General features: G+C 33.8%; 1 protein-coding gene across 21 annotated transcripts in view; it reads left to right on the top strand.

Annotated features, from left to right (window-relative positions):
* The first annotated feature begins 340 nt into the window (after positions 1–340).
* Positions 341–16,555, top strand: part of LOC132948024 (dystonin) — a 75,939-nt gene continuing 59,724 nt past the window's right edge. For 7 of the 21 annotated variants that reach the window (XM_061018273.1, XM_061018267.1, XM_061018268.1 and 4 more), the window contains exon 1: positions 12,689–13,141. Coding sequence is in view for 6 of the 21 variants with exons in the window: in XM_061018269.1 (XP_060874252.1) it covers positions 1,108–1,210 (103 nt within the window). In the remaining 15 variants the exon portion in view is untranslated. Of the gene's footprint in view, positions 861–980; positions 1,211–12,687; positions 13,142–16,555 lie in introns of those variants that run through there. The other 14 variants (XM_061018286.1, XM_061018278.1, XM_061018276.1 and 11 more) reach the window with 7 other exon arrangements.

The raw sequence follows: 16,555 nt of genomic DNA, 5'->3' as shown, positions 1-16,555 counted from the left end.
AAATTGGCGAAAAGATTGCGTTTTTTGCATTTTAATTTCGTACGGACGATAATCATGCTATAATAATATTGTACAGTATAATTAATTCAATGGTCAAGAATCACGTCGGTTGCCTCGTTGCCCGTTGGTTATCGTTTTGAAGTTTTTTTTAAAGAAAATTGAAAGATACGTGCAGGCTGACTTGCCGGTCTAACCGGCAGATGGCGCTCGCGTCGCCGACTGGCCGAACGACGTTATCAATTATCACAACCGCTGCGCCGTTATCGCATATGCTCCGCTGGTCACACTGCTCGGCGGGCACGAGTGATTCAATATCGTTTCAATCGTTCGAGTACCGAATATTGTTATTATTCGCGTACGCGGTATGCCCCCGGTACGCTACGTTTTTTTCTGTTTACTTTTTTAATATTCCCATGTTCCACGCGTCGTTTTCCCCTAGTCCATAGTGTAGTAGCGTACTCTTGTAGTTGCACTATCTGTTTACGGCATTATCATCTCCGCGCTTGCCGTAAATATTTTTTTCTCGTCGCTTCGCCGGGTCATGCACCTCGGCTCGTCGTTTTCAGCACGTTGATCGACGTCGCACCGTACTGTTCCGTTTCCCATTGGTCGTGATTTATTTTTTTTCATCGCACCAATAACGATTTAATAGGCATCTGTGTCCCCCGGTTACCGGTCCATCTGCTTAACTACCACGGTCACTCGGGCCGCCGGTTACTGCCTCGCAGCCAGCGCCTCGACCGCCGCCGCCGGTACGTCAGCGCGCCGCCCGCCGACGTTACGCATCCGCGATCGTCGAAACGCAGAATTCGCATCAGTATCGTGTCTTCTCCGCGACGTGGTCGTCTCGCCACCGACAGGTAGAAACGATAGTAGTGCCGTGCGATAACTGACGTTGCCCCCTAATCTAACTGCAGATTTAAAAAAAAAAATTTTTTTTTAAATTTTTTTTTCTTTTTGTAATTTACTTGGGTCTTTAGGACTTTTGCAACGAGTGCTGTACGGTCCCCGCTGCTGCAGCCGATGCCGACCTAAGTGTATTGTGTGTTGGCCGTAGACGGGTCGGTTACCGCTTGCGGCCGATGAGTTGTTTGAAAGCCGACAGTCATGGATTTTGATTCAGACCAGAGCCTTAAGGACTGGGCAAAAGACAAACCGCTCAGCATACTCCAGTTGGACCCAGCTGACCGGGCTGTACTCCGAATAGCTGGTGAGTAAATATATTTTTGCATTTTGTATTGATTCATTTTGTTTACAGTTGGCTGTAAATACTTTGGTAAATACACAATAATAAGGCTATACATTAATAATAAAAATAATTAATGGGTTGGATAGAATAAAATCCTATCCATGGTGATAATTTATAATGTAGGTTAATTGAGTTGTACCCTTGGACAGTGTTCACCCCATTCAACCCTGATATTTATAAAGCACATAACTTTGTTAATAAATTCTGTTTACTCCATATGTGGTGAAAATTGCTTTTACTTGCTAAATAGTTTTTATTTTGGTATTTGTTGCAACTAAATTATGCTCAACATCTAAGATAATTATGTATGCTTATTCATTTTTGTTATCATCAGTAGAATAATTATGTTATTTAACACTCAAGTATACATTATGTGACATTGTGATGATATACATGGTATAAATGTTTCAAATATTTTATAATTTTAGTATACCTATAGTTATGACAATGTGATCAGTGATCAGATATCAGAATAAAGTTTTCTGAATTGGATATGATATAATATATACAGAGTTGTATTTTATTAGTGACCGTGTTGGTGTTAATAAAATAAAAAGGGGTAACAGTAAGCTGTTAAATAAATAATCTACTTGGCATTTAGTTGTTATTATTATTGATATTTTGGACTTATGACTTGGCCTAAATGTTTTTGACCTTGTTACGGATTAACCCTACCAGTGGTGGTGGTAGTGAGTACTACACCATGCAATTACAACCTTTTTGTGGTGATCACATCACAATATTATAATTTTAGTAGAGGTATAATAGGTACTGCGGTGGAAAAGTCGTCGACTCTCGAGCCAGAGAAAATAAAAATTAAACGTTCAATGACTCGTTTGCGATTTTTTTCATGCTCCAACATTTTTGTACGTTGACAGGCCGGTCGGGTGGAATGGAAAAAAATCGCTTATTGTTATTATTATACTATTTTTTTTTCAAACTCATTCGACCGGTTCGCCGGCGGACCGTTTTCTTATGTTGTATACAATTTATAAAATATAATAATATTATGTACAATATTATAATGCCGATAACGTCTTATCATCGTCTGTCCGTCGTGGCGTGGCTGCGGCACACGTGTGCCGCATAGTAAAAACAATAATAATAACATCGGAAACGATATTCGTGAAGGGGTCCGCGGCTGGCCCAGTGAACTACAACTATTATTATTATTATTATTAATAATATATTTATCATTGATCGATGACGATGACGGCGTAAAAACGTATCACATACAACACCGTCGGTCGTGATAAATGATGTACACGCGCGCGCTCGCGTTAATTTGCATATTTCCGCGGCGGCATAATGATCGAGAGGTTACGTGCGATCTGTGCGTGGGCGTGCTTATTATTATTATTATTTTTTTTAAACGCTACCGCCGCAGACGCCGCTCCGTCTCGACCTTGTCCGACAGCGGCCGTCCGTCCGTCCGTCGCCGCCAGACACGTTCTACAACGTGTGTGTGGAGATCTCAGATCATCCGCCACCGTTTAACCGTCGTTCATGGCGCCCACTTCGGATCTCGTACGCCCCGAGGGGTCGCGCGGATCTGGTTTTCGGGACGGCTCCGTTAGCCGGAGGCACGTCGCGTCCCGTTACGAGAACACCTGCAACAGCATTGTATAATGGTCCACGTTCAATTTGTGCATCGTTTTACTTACCATCATCATGTCACCATTGCTTTTTCGATCGGCAAATCCGATGCACAATGGATCGGTATCCTATTCATATAATACTATAATACAACACCGCGTTTCCGTCATTGCCGCAGCCCGTTACGTCGACTCGTCCATAATATAATAATATTTAATGTTTATTGACGGCCCGGAATTCCAAAATCATGTTTGCAAATCATGTTCGTCGCGCGAGATGATCGGGCTAGCTATTCAGACGTGTTACCGCGCATCACTATCAATTATACCAGCGTAGTGGTATACAGATTGATTTTTTAAACATGTTTACACCATATTTATATGTTTAAAATTCTGATTTTTGGAATTTCTAAGCGTAGTTATGAACGGTATTTTAGAATACTTATATTTTTCACAACATTCAATGAGTTGGTTAGGTACCTATCCTGTAGCGATAAAAACTGACGTTTTTTAAATGAGACTGATATGTTATAAATTATAATATAAATTGTGAATCAGATAACTTTTCTGAATATTTTAACGAACCTACCTATATTGTAATCGAAATTTGAACGAAAAGTTTCCGAGTTATTCTACTTTAAATATGATGTAGGTACTAATGATAATAGTCTATTAAAAGTTAAAAGGATATTGTTTACTTTTTTTTGGAAAATTATTGGGTGCATTATTATTATTATTATTATTATTATAATTATATAAACAAGTATTTTGTAATATTATATAATTGTCTGAGTATACACTTTTACTTGACTAATTAGTAATTATTAATAGAGGCCCTTATACGGGCATTAGTTGTCAATTAATTCTACAAGGTCTAAGAATTATTCCCGTGAAGTAATTTTTTTTCAATATAATACACCCTATCAACCCCTCCTAAATAGGCATCGGGCAGTAGATTAGTAGAAAATTATTATTATTAAGGTGGCATAGTATTAATTAAAGTAGAATAACTTGAAAACTTTTTGATTAAATTTCGATTACAATAATACATCAACATTTTAAGAAAAATCATCTGATTCACAATTTTTATTAAAAGATGAATAGGTTCTCATTAGAAAAACTAAAGTTAGTATCGCCGCAGGATGGGTACAACTCCTATCAGATGTCGTGAAAAATCCAAGTACTTATTCAAAATTATCGTCTATAATTATCACACTGAACAATTCTAAAAATCAGAATTCTAATATGATATAATGATTATTATGCATAATTTAAACATAAAATTGGTCGGGCATTCTTAAAAAGTCAACCTGTACCTACCAATATATAAATATATACAATAATACAATTTATAAATATATGTACCGCTACCTGGTTTTTAAATATATATGGGTTTATAGGTATATTTGGAAAATGCGGTTGTAATATGACATATTATACCTATTACCCTATTAATAATAACGGGTAAGAGGTACCCTATGCACGTTATCGTTGTGTTCTGTTTACGGTTTTGTGTGTGACCTTCTGCGCACCATAGGGTCTTTTTTATTCAAACCGTTTGATTTGAATTTAATACTGCTTTTTAAAATCGCATCAAATACACCTGTAATGTATACGCGCTATACTGACGGCTGACACGAAAATCATAAACGCCCCGCCGAGCCGGCCTCGCGATCTTTTACGTCTCTCGCCGTGTAAATGTATAATATTATGTGTTATGTGTTATATATAGTATATACCTATACTGCTTTGTAAATAAAGTAGTGGGTGGTATACCCTACGCGTCTATAGTTTTATCGGCACTTAGCTACCTAGTGTATATATAATGATATAATATATACTGGTGTATATATAATGAAGTAATATATAGAGTTGTAATGTTGACGAGACGTTTCGGTCTATCCAAAGATATATTATAAACCGACGATAATATTTCATAAGTAGGTAGCAACGAATGGGTGTTTGCCAGATTTTATTGTCCATTCAATCGTCAGTGCAATTTGAAAGTTCGTTAAAAGATACTAAATCGGCAGATGACGCTCGTTATCGATGATTCCGATGTAACACGGATGTAATATATAGCACCGGATCGACTTGTAACTTAATGAAAACGCACAGTTGATACTGTGTTAGGTATTCAAGTACTTATATACATTATATAATTCTGATTGCAATATTGATTAGATGGGTAGGTAGGTACTTGCGGTAATAATAATTGTTTAATTTTTTTTCAACGCTTTTACCATGCCTACGCTAGTAACGTATACATTTTTATTATATAGCTACTTACCATATGATATTATAATAGGTATATACAGACATACGCAGTATAAATCCGAATAATAATTTCTACACATTTACTATAACTGCAGTGCGCGTTAAAAGACGAAACCATACACAAATATCGAGTATTGAAGATTTTTCATTGGGCTAGTAGCCAGATAGGGTGGATGCTGCTGATTGCTGGTACGTCGCGTTTTCAGCTTCCCGAACTGTATGACATTAAACTTTCAGCAAGAGGTATACATCTATTTTCGTCTCGAGTTCATGAATTGGCCGCTCATCTGTGTACACTCGTATCATTTATGTTCCTTGTTCTGACGCTTTCTATTGTCTAAATATTTTCTAATGAAAATTATGATGGATAGTATAAATTAAAACGATAATTAATTTAAGGTCAAAGACTTTTGGGAAAATTGACGTGTTTTGCAAATCGTCTTAATACAACTATATTGTATTTAAATCTCGATGTATATTATCATTGTGTTGATATTATAAAATATTAATATCCAATCATTTTTGCACAGTAGGTAGGTACCTCCTAATATAAATTAAGTTAACTTATTAATGTGGTAGTTTAGTAGTTAAAAACAGATAGCTCTCTATGTTAAGTCTGCAAAGCTGCTAGGTGGCTGTTACAATCTTAAATTTAAAAAACTAACTTGTCAGTGATTTATTTAAAGAATAAATAATAAATTATACGCGTTTATGATGATTTAGGTACAATATTTGAATAACAAAATGTACCTAATTAATCAATAGGTAATCAATTTGTTCCCGATTATTATAGTAGTGATGATAACCAATTATGTAGGTTAAACGGATAGTTTTTGATTAATGAACTATAATTGATTAAAATTCCAATAATTACACTTATATAGGTACGAAGCTCCATGTCAACGGGCCCCACCACTTTGGAATTTCGGATCAAAATGAACTCTATTCGTTTGTGCTTTTAATCCCGTCGTTTGTGCTCAACTTCTTCCCAAGTTATTCAACTTTGAAAGTTGGGGGCTGAAATGTAATCTCAGCTATTCCCCTTTGTAAAAAAAAATTATTTTGTCTTGTGAATCTGATCACAACTGTCCACATAATCATTTTTACTTCTATGATTGGTCTTTAGACGTAAAACATTTGGTTTGCCAGAAATATATATAAATAAATATGCAAAATAATAAATAAAATATTTAGTACCTTAAAAATTTATTTTCTTATAAATTTATTATAAAAATTTCTTAACTAACGTCCGTTATTTTAAATTTTACAAGCCCACCTCCCAATTTCAAAAAGTGCATCAAAACATAACTGAAAGTTTGTAAGTAGTTTGTAAAGCGTTTTAAAAACAAAATTTTAATTTAGAAAACAAAAAAAAATATTAAACAATTTGAATAAAATAATCTAACATGAAAAAATAAAAATTGATAAAAAAAATGTAAAGTACAACAATTAGTTAGAAATGTTCTTATACTTAAGTTTCATTAATTGAGTTGAAATTATTTTTTAAAGATGGATAATGATGCACTTATAATAAAAAAAACTATTTTCCAATCCATATCGGTTTAATTTTCCAAAATACATAGATTGTATTTAAAGTACCACCTGTATCACAATTATATATTTAGTGTTAAGCTGTAAGTCCATTTGTTGAGTCGCAAATATTTTTTTTATTTCCTAAAATTGCGTAAACTTAAAAAAAATAATAATTTTCTTATCCACAATTGCATGGATTTTTCTGGCGAACCAAATGTTTTACGACTACAGACCATAGAGGTAAAAATGATTACGTGGACATTTGTGATCATATTCACAAGACAAAATAGTTTTTCTTACAAAGGGGAGTAGCTGGGATTACAATTCAGCCCCCAACTTTCAAAGTTGAATAACTTTGGAAGAAGTCGAGCACAAGCGACGGGATTAAAAGCACAAACCATCACAAACGAAGCACAGACGAATAGAGTTAATTTTGTTCCGAAATTTCAAAGTGGGGGGGGGCGGGGACATGGAGCTTACAATACACTACTTAGTGCTTACTGTTTACTAATCTTATAAGCAAAAACCTCGTAAAAACTCTCCGATATCGGCTCTGATAAATTAAAATATGTATGCACGCAATACAAAATGCCCTATTTCAAAGAATTTTTAAAAATGATTTGATAATCTTAAAAACATATGGGTCTTTCAGTTTAATAAAATATATAAAATTTAAATGGTATTTTTTCCACTTTTAAACTTGTTTTTCCGTAAATTTTTAGATAAATAAATAAGCTATATCTTATTTGTATTTATTTCATATTTGTTTAGTTCAACGAGTTTTTAATATTTATTTTAATATCTATACATACACCATGGAGTGTTTATTAGATAAAATATATATTTTGACTTATTAGTTATTAGTTATTATCTATATCAAATATATATTTGACAGGTATTTTCACCTGTCATATATGATAGCAGATAAAATATTTTTTCCTATATTATTTTTATATTGACCTACATTGTCACCTCTAATAATATTATAACTTATAAACAATTATCAAATACATTTTATTCACAGGTAATTATTATAGCTTTTTAAATTGTTATCTGAATCATTCTAGGAATAACGAGAGAAATTATATCGAAGTACCTATAGGTATTTGGGTTCTACGGAATATCAGCTATTTCGACTTTCGAATTTTTTTTTTTAGAATACATTTTTTCTTATTATAGTGTATGTCTATTAGGATGAACTGTGTACAATGTTTAAAATTTACTGTCCAAATCAGATAAATATACATGAATAATATACCTAATAATCATATTATATTATATTGTACATTTATATGCTTTGTCTAACCAATATAGCAAATACTATCCATTTACCCTTGGTGGGTTCTTTCTTTCCTGTTCTATCAAACAGTTTGTCGAATCTATAGATACCGAGAGGCGAGAATGGTAAGAACACTTCATTCTTGTTTAACATAATATCAGTTTCTGGAGGTGACAAAAAATAGTAAGGGTGGCTCGTGTGTTAGTCAATTTTCAGTCTTGCATGCACGTGCCACAAAATTCACCCGTTACTGAAAATTGAAATAGCTTACTTCCGATAGTTTTATCACAACCTAAATTTAAATATCATGATTTCATTGTAGGTACATTTTATATTACAGATGTATTATAATTTATAATATAATATCATAATAATACTATAAATAAAAATTCGGATTTTTGGACTCATTGTTAGAATATTTTTTTGTCTCCGTAAAAAACGTATTGTTCTCAAATCTCTTCTTCGGTTAATAACTCGGAAAATTACCTTTATGAAATAATTTGTAAGGTAGAATTTTATAATTTTTTTTCGTTCCTAGTTATAATGAACAAGTACAGAATATAGATTAATATATCCTCCAAGGTCAAAAATTAGTAAAACTTATCTTCGGTTAATTGTTGTAGTAAGTAGAACATACGTTTTTATCCAAGTATGTTAATTTATTACAAAATTAAGCCCCTTGAAAAATTATTGCTGCCGTTCCTCAAATTCTATATAACAACTCACTTAAGCCGTTCAATATGAAATCAATAACTTGTTTCAATTTTCAATTAAATACCAACTATATAGAATGATTTGAACGTGTTGCGAACTATTAGCGTAACCAACTACTATATGAGGCTTTAGGCATTACCTAATATATTTAGATTCCGTCTTATTTTCGTTTCGTTCATTATATTAAGAACTAGCCTTTAGGTTTAGGATATTATAATTTAAAACTATACTAAAAATACCTAAGTACCTATTATGTGTTGAAAAATAAAGAAAAATAAGTTATGCTTCAAATTATTATAGACTTAGTAATTTTTAAGACAGTTAAGATCCTGTGCCTTGTGGTACTTAAAATAATATTACAATTCAATGTTAATGAAATAAACTTTTTTTAAAAAAAAGAGTTCATAAATAATTAATAAATTACAATTTTATAACAAATATTAAAATATAGTAGGTATTTATACGCTTAGTTAAAATAGCGATGTAAAGTGTTGGAAAATTAATATAAGAATTAATATTAAGAGTTTTTAATTTTAGATTGCGAGTGGAGCGATAATGATAAATGTATTGATTTTACAATGTGTGTACCCTTTTTTTAGTAGTAAAAATGCCCTGATAATTAACTTTGATGGAGGTTTCTGGTAGAAAATTGGATCTACGTAGTTAGTCAATAATTCAAAATTGAAAGTTCTTCTTACTTTTTAAAATGATTTGGAAAATTAATAAAAACATTTGTTAACATTTTAATATTATTACTAAAATAATTGTTTAATAAACTTGTATGTCAAAAAGTTTACAGTCTTGGCTTAGAATCGTTTTTAATCGTATACACTATACAATGATTTATCTTTAAATCCAAATTTAAGTCCATTTCAGTGCCTACTCAATGGCGAGGTACACTCGACTCCTACAACTGTACGTGTGTACAGCACAGCGGTTACCTACTTCCCCCCCTTTTTTATTTAGTAAAGTTTAATTTTGGAAATTATCTACAATTTAAATTAATTTATAAATGAAATAATTTAAACTATCAACGAAGCGTGGCTTTTTTTATATTTTTTCTCTACTAGAATTCTGTATGATATTAAATAAGAAGAAGATTAGAGCTTATTACCAACGTAAATAAACTATTGTTTTGATTTTTCGATAATTTTGTCTATTGTTCTTTTAATAATGGTTTGGCGTTACATACAATTATTTAGCCTACACCTTTTTTGGGTTCTAGTATTTTTGTATGGTAAAAGATAGAGATAGGCACTTTTATAGATGTCTATACGGTTTTTTATCAGAAACATTTCAATTGTATTTCCTTGTACCTACTTTAATCTTGATTATTTAATTGTTTTTGAGAATTAACTATCTTATATTAAAATAATATCATTATCATTTGATTGATGAACATCGTAGTAATAGAAATTTTTATGTATTATTTATTTTCATATTGAATATATTTTATGATGTTTTTCTGTATGAACTCTATAATAATATAGTACACATGTACTTTAAGCTAACAAATAAGTGATAATTACATTTTACAAGGTGCCCAGTAAAAAGTAAACTAAATACAGTAGGTACCAACTATTAAAATAACATTTAATTCAAGAAAAAACTTCTATTATGTTTATTTCGTTTTTGAATATTTCATTATACATAAATCAAATAATTGCAAATAGTACAGGAACATTTTATTTTTCTTAAAATGTGATATATCGATTGTTGTAGAATTTATTATCATACTAATTCGGGGATAACTATTAAATGAGCTTAATTCAACTCTGATTGAAAGAGTTCCAATTGTCAAACGACAGAAAGTTTTGTGGTATAGGTACTTATTGTTGTCGAACATGACAATCGAAAAATATTCTTGAACTTATTTCAACACTATTGTCGTGTTTTTTTACGAACATGATATCACGCAAGTTTTCGTTGATAAAGACAATTTACTGAACTATTGTAGAGTTTTTGAAGTGTTGTTCGTAACCGTGTGTAAAAAACGTAATTGTAGTTATCGCGTTTAGATATAAGTACATAATATTTGTACAACTTATTAATGTCAACGATACGCGCTACACTTAGAAAATCAGAGCAAACTGGCGTATTGCAAGATAATTATATATAATAATATGCATTATGCGTATGTATATTATAGGGTCAACTTTGATGAAACAGATTGTGTTTAGATTAAATTATCATTACATAGGTCTATAATAATTAATAACAGTAGGTACCTATACTTACTGTTAGAAACAATGTATTTTACAGTAACGCGAGTGCAATTTTAAATTAAAACTATTATTGCGCCTTAATAATAGTGGTAAGCAGCTATACTTGTACGCACTCACGTATATTAAATTACTATTTACTAGGTACCATTATATACTGCAGTATGCACTTACGCCGTGACCGCAAAACGGGGTTTTGTGTATATATTATATTTATATACCTAATTATGACTGGTATAAGATCAAAATTCTTGCTAATTTATGAAAATATTTATTCAAAGTATATGACATAATCAAAAATGTGTGCATTAATATAATTTTTGGCATTTATCATGTTCATGTATATACAATTTAGACCTCTGAAGAATTACGCTAATGATATACTGAAGATTTAGTGCCATTTATGATAAGGTCTCGAAATATAAGATAATAATATATTAAGTAGGTAATTAATATTATGCTATATTGCTATACTATGCCAATTGAACATGACATTCGGTTGTTTTCAAAGACCATTAATTAATATATTATTCATATCAATAAAAATGTATTAGGAAGGTATGGAGTAGAATAATATTAATAATATTAAAATTATGCAGCCAGAGTTCATCTTTATAGCTTGGACCATTTTTTGGTGACTTAACTATACTGGTTTCGGCCAAAATTTCCGGACACGTCTGTTATTCTGGCGGCGAAGTCATGTGAAGTTGTTAACCGGATGCAGTCGATCACTAGCTGTCTTATCTTGGCCGAAATGATTGCCGCTATTACCGCCCGTATAATATGGTTTGTATTATACAGCTATCGTGAAATTTTCCGTTATCCGCTGGTCTGCAGTCTTGGGAAATTTATCGTTTTCTCCACGTCCATCGCGGCTGTCCGATTTTCGATCAAACATTTTTCGCATCAGCGTCAGAGAAAGCTATACTGTTGTTTTTGTGATGATGCACTGATGCGTGAGAACTTTTTGGCTGCGAAATCCGAGGTCCACCGATAGACAACGGTAAAAGCGAGTGTTGACGCGTTTGACACAAAAATGTCGTTTGTGTATATTATAATATTATGTTTACGTGTACCACGGTTGATGAATTCTAAAATATATTAAGCTCTCCACGGTCGCTAGACGGTTCGGGTTCTCGTCTTCTCGTTAGTGGCGTGTCCGCGAATCCGTTTCCGATTGGTCAATATTTTACGTTGAAATTTTAGAAAATATGTATTAATTACACTAATAATTCGAAGACGGGTCGATTATCGAGTGACATCATCATCTCGAAAACCGTCGCTAGGTCGGTGTCGTTCGGCAATAATTCCGTTTGTCCGGTTGCCTAAACGGAACGCCGAGGTTTGCGCGTTTTCCGAGAGCAGCAACAGGTAATCGGCGGTGCGGCGTCGCAAACCGGTGCCCGTTAAACACCTATACAGCCAGACGACTGATCAGTCGCAGGGGTCTATCGACAGATGGCAGCGCAAGTATGTTGCGTTGGGCAAAAAATAAATAGAAAAATTAAATAATAATAATAATAAAATAATATATTGTTATAATACACGCACGTATTATAACGTTATTATCCGTCTCGTCGGTTACTTTTCGTCATGACCCCCCCACCATCGCCACCTCATCATGACCCCCCTCGCAAACACACTCCACGACGCATTCCTTCCATCTGTTCGACACTTGCGCGTCCGTGTGTACGTGTGCGTGCGTATTGCCCACGGACTACGGTATCGAACGTGGTGGTGGCGCGCGCGTGTATTTCTTGTGTGCGTGTGCGTTTGTCCGTCCGTCTAAATCGTGGTGTAGCTATAGGTAACCCGTAGCGGACCCGTAGACCGCAGTCGTGTGCCGCGTCGTCGTTTCGGCGTTTGTCGTACCTATTTGTTTTGTTTGCGTATACCATGATGCTATTATAATATTCCGTTACACTTCCATTCCGCGAGAATTACCGCAATATCACCACAATATATTGTATACAGTGTAATAATAATAACAATTATTATTAAATTTTACACGAATACAACAGATTAGAATATAATATATTATTAAATATTATTACAATATTATACACCTATAACATCGTATTCGATTTTTTTATTATTCAATTTTAAACCAATTTTTTTCACACGCGTCATTATGCAGTTACTAGCGACATAGGTATTAAAACTGTCGATATCATTTCCGGCTCGGCGTGCGGCGGTGGTAATTCTTCGTCGTCGTACTTTTTCCACAGTCCGTCGGCCGAGGTGGTAGAAAAAAAGTAGAAACGATTACCATGTAAGTGCAGTTTTTCGTTTTGTTTATATTTTGCGCTGCGCTTTCGACGTACACGCGGACCTCCGCAGTTGTTCGTAATCGCTTTCGTCCGAGACTCGAGCGGTTGCGAACGGCGTACTGGTATAATAAGACACACTCGCCCTCGTTTAGTATTAACGGCTCGCCAAAAGCTACTCGCGATCGTGTTAATTACGATTGTTCATCAATATCAAAGCAAGCCCGTTGCAAAATTACAAGTCTGCACACGTTAGTTTATTGTGCTCTACATAATATTATAGGCCCCGCCGCATTGAAATCGCCAAAACTTACTTTTCAGTTCGCATCGCACATCATTTCCGCGAAAATCAGCTCGCGGATAACGGTCACGTGTAGATTTACGCGAGTAAAAACGAAAACAAACACAAGTCCTAGTTAACGTGTTTGCGGTTTTATTAAAAAAAACATTTCTGTCGGCGACCGGATTGACGAGTACAAATATTAGCATAACGTCATCTGCTCCGTCATCGTCACCGACGCCCGTGTTGAAACAGGTTTTCCGGCTGAGGGTAGGCATTTGCGCGCGTGTGATCGAATACATAAATAGAAAAAATTCTCGCGCTCTGACGCACCCGCGGCCGGCAGGTCTCGCTGGGAATTCCAAAAAAACGACAGCTGCGATTTTTCTCGGTCGATAAAAATCGTTATTTATCATTACCATGTATACCTATGCATAGTATACCACCGCTAAGTTTATAATATTGTACTCACGCGAAAACAATGTGTCCCGGCGGCGAATGGTCGCCGCGCGGTAGGTGTGCATGTGCGGCGGTACATGTGAACCCGGTACTGCCCGAAGCGGAATCTGTTCGAGCACCGGTTCTCTCTGTGCGCGACGGCGGCCCAGAATAAGTGCATATATATTTTTCAAAGTCACGTCTCTCGACCCCCCCCCCCCCCCCCCCCCGAATGTGTTGTGTTATGTATATTATATGCAGGCAGTTATACTAACTGTGCAAAGAAACCGATCTTCCGACGATATGAATAATAATAATTTCGAGATTTATATAACTTACAATATTAATAATAGCCGGTACAAGTCGCGCGCGACCGTTTGACGCCGCTCCTAACCGCGGGACCGCACGAATTAACCTACCGACGGCGGCGACGTCAACGATTGTGTTTTTTTCGCTGCGGCGTCGTCGTGCGCGCATTGTGTTTACTATTATTATTATTGTTATTATCGTCATCGTCGCATGTACTTATTACACAGTGTTTAATATCCGTTTTCGGCTCGTTCGGAGGGAGCACCCCCTTGTGGGTGTACGTAAAAGCGGGGTGACTGTTCGTACGCGGGTCGAGTCACCGCCGAATGCGTTTGTTTGTGTCCATACGCCGCCGTCGCTGGCCACCACCCCCGCCGAAAATTATTTGCCCGATCCTATTTTCCCACAGCCGTAACACACTAATGTACAGTGTGTGTGTGTGTGTGTGTGTGTGTGTGTGTGTGTGTGTCTGTGGGTTTGAAAACTGCAATTATTATTAGACGTGATTATTGAAAAACTATCGGTTTAAATCATAAACAATGATACTATTTGGTTTTCGTTATACTCTTCGTTGCACATTAGACAATATTACAATGAACAGCGGTGGGGAAATATTAAAAAACACGACGTAAGCATATTTTTTATGCACGCGATTTCGTCAAACTCCTCCGCGGTACGTGGTGTGCGTTGCGTGTGCTGCCATTCCGAACAATTTATGAATCTAATGTCCATTGAATTTTTCTTTACGCGATTATATTAACTCGGCTGTGATTTATTTTTCCCGTGTCCAAATCCAAGCAGATTTAATGCACGTCGTATGCGTTTTTGTCGAGTCATTACGTTGTGCTTAGAGGGATGGACGACGGTCACATCGTTATACCATAATATTATGTAATACATATTATAATAGTTCCGTTAACCCGTAATATTGTGATAATCACAATTGTATTATTATTTTTCTGATTATTTCATTATATGCTTGTTAATTTGTAGATTCTAATTAACATTCGTTTAAGGTAAATATTTTATTGAGTTCGGTTTTATTATTAAAATGTAAATGTTGAGTTTGTTGACCTTTATTGTTTACGTGTCGGTAATAACTAATAGTTTATTGCAGCGTTTCTCAACCTGTGGTACGCGTACCACTAGTGGTACTTGGAAAGCTCGTAGGTGGTATACGCTAAGAATATCTCCCTTAATAAAAAAAATGGAATGGATCATTAGAAATTCACAATAAAAATTATTTGGTATATTATATTTGATTTTTTTAATAATAATATAAATAATAATTTAATAATAAAGTATTTCCAAAGAATCTAAATTTATTAATAATAATAATATACCGTGGTTCACTTTATTATACTAATAACTAACAAGTAATAACTAATACATAAATATATTCACTTTGGTTTCATAATTATTGATAGTTTTTTCTTAAAACAAAAGCTTTTTGGGTAAAATGTAGTATCAATTTTGTATATTTAAACGTTTTTCCTTTAGGCTACCCAATAAAAATAATAATTATTTCAAAAATATAGTAAAAATAAAGTAATAATAAGTTTAATTTTTTTACTTAGGTTATTACCTAAGTTAGGTAATATTTATATGAACCATTGTCGTTATGATAGTCCACAAACCTTGCTGTTATCTGACGTCTTTTGTTCGTATACCTACGTACCTGTCTGTTGTAAAAAATGCCATAAATCCTTTTTTTCTATTAATCAATATAATATATTATACATTTTACTATAATATATAGTGTATTACAAAGTTTCTAAAATATTATTTAAATATTGTTTATTTGGATATCCATTATATTGTATAAAATAAGGTTATTATAATCTTGTTATATATATGGCCTTGTTATTTTAAAGACATTTTTTTTATGATGCACGAATTTTGATGAAGTCTGTCTGAACTATATAAAAAAAAAATTAGGAATATTTGAATTACATTAAAACCTTGACAATGTTTCATATTATATTCATTTAATGGCCATTGGATCGAGGACAGCTAGGTCTACTAACAGCGAATTAATGACAGATTACTATCCGATTACTGTATAAGTTGACGACATCATGTACTTTGGTTAACTTATACGAAGCCGGATCTGTAATTAAAACATTTTAAAAGCCATGTTCTTATAAAAATATACGATTAGTTATACTTCAAAGTATTTATAAATCAATCTGGTGCGTATTATCGGTATCTTTAGTTTTTATCACACACAATGACACAAGTTAAATCTTTAATAATTGAGTAAGTCGTTAATAAAAACGACAAATATTAAAGTAACATTTATTCAAGTGCTTAAGTCTTGATTTTTCATTCGATAATAATATTTACGTTGGAAGAATATAATATAGAGTTGGTACTCATGAATTTATGATTA

The sequence above is a fragment of the Metopolophium dirhodum genome, chromosome 7 (assembly GCF_019925205.1).
Source record: "Metopolophium dirhodum isolate CAU chromosome 7, ASM1992520v1, whole genome shotgun sequence".
NCBI classification, from domain to species: domain Eukaryota; kingdom Metazoa; phylum Arthropoda; class Insecta; order Hemiptera; family Aphididae; genus Metopolophium; species Metopolophium dirhodum.
The sequence above is the reverse complement of the archived record's forward strand: the minus strand, read 5'-3'. Positions and strand labels throughout refer to the sequence as shown.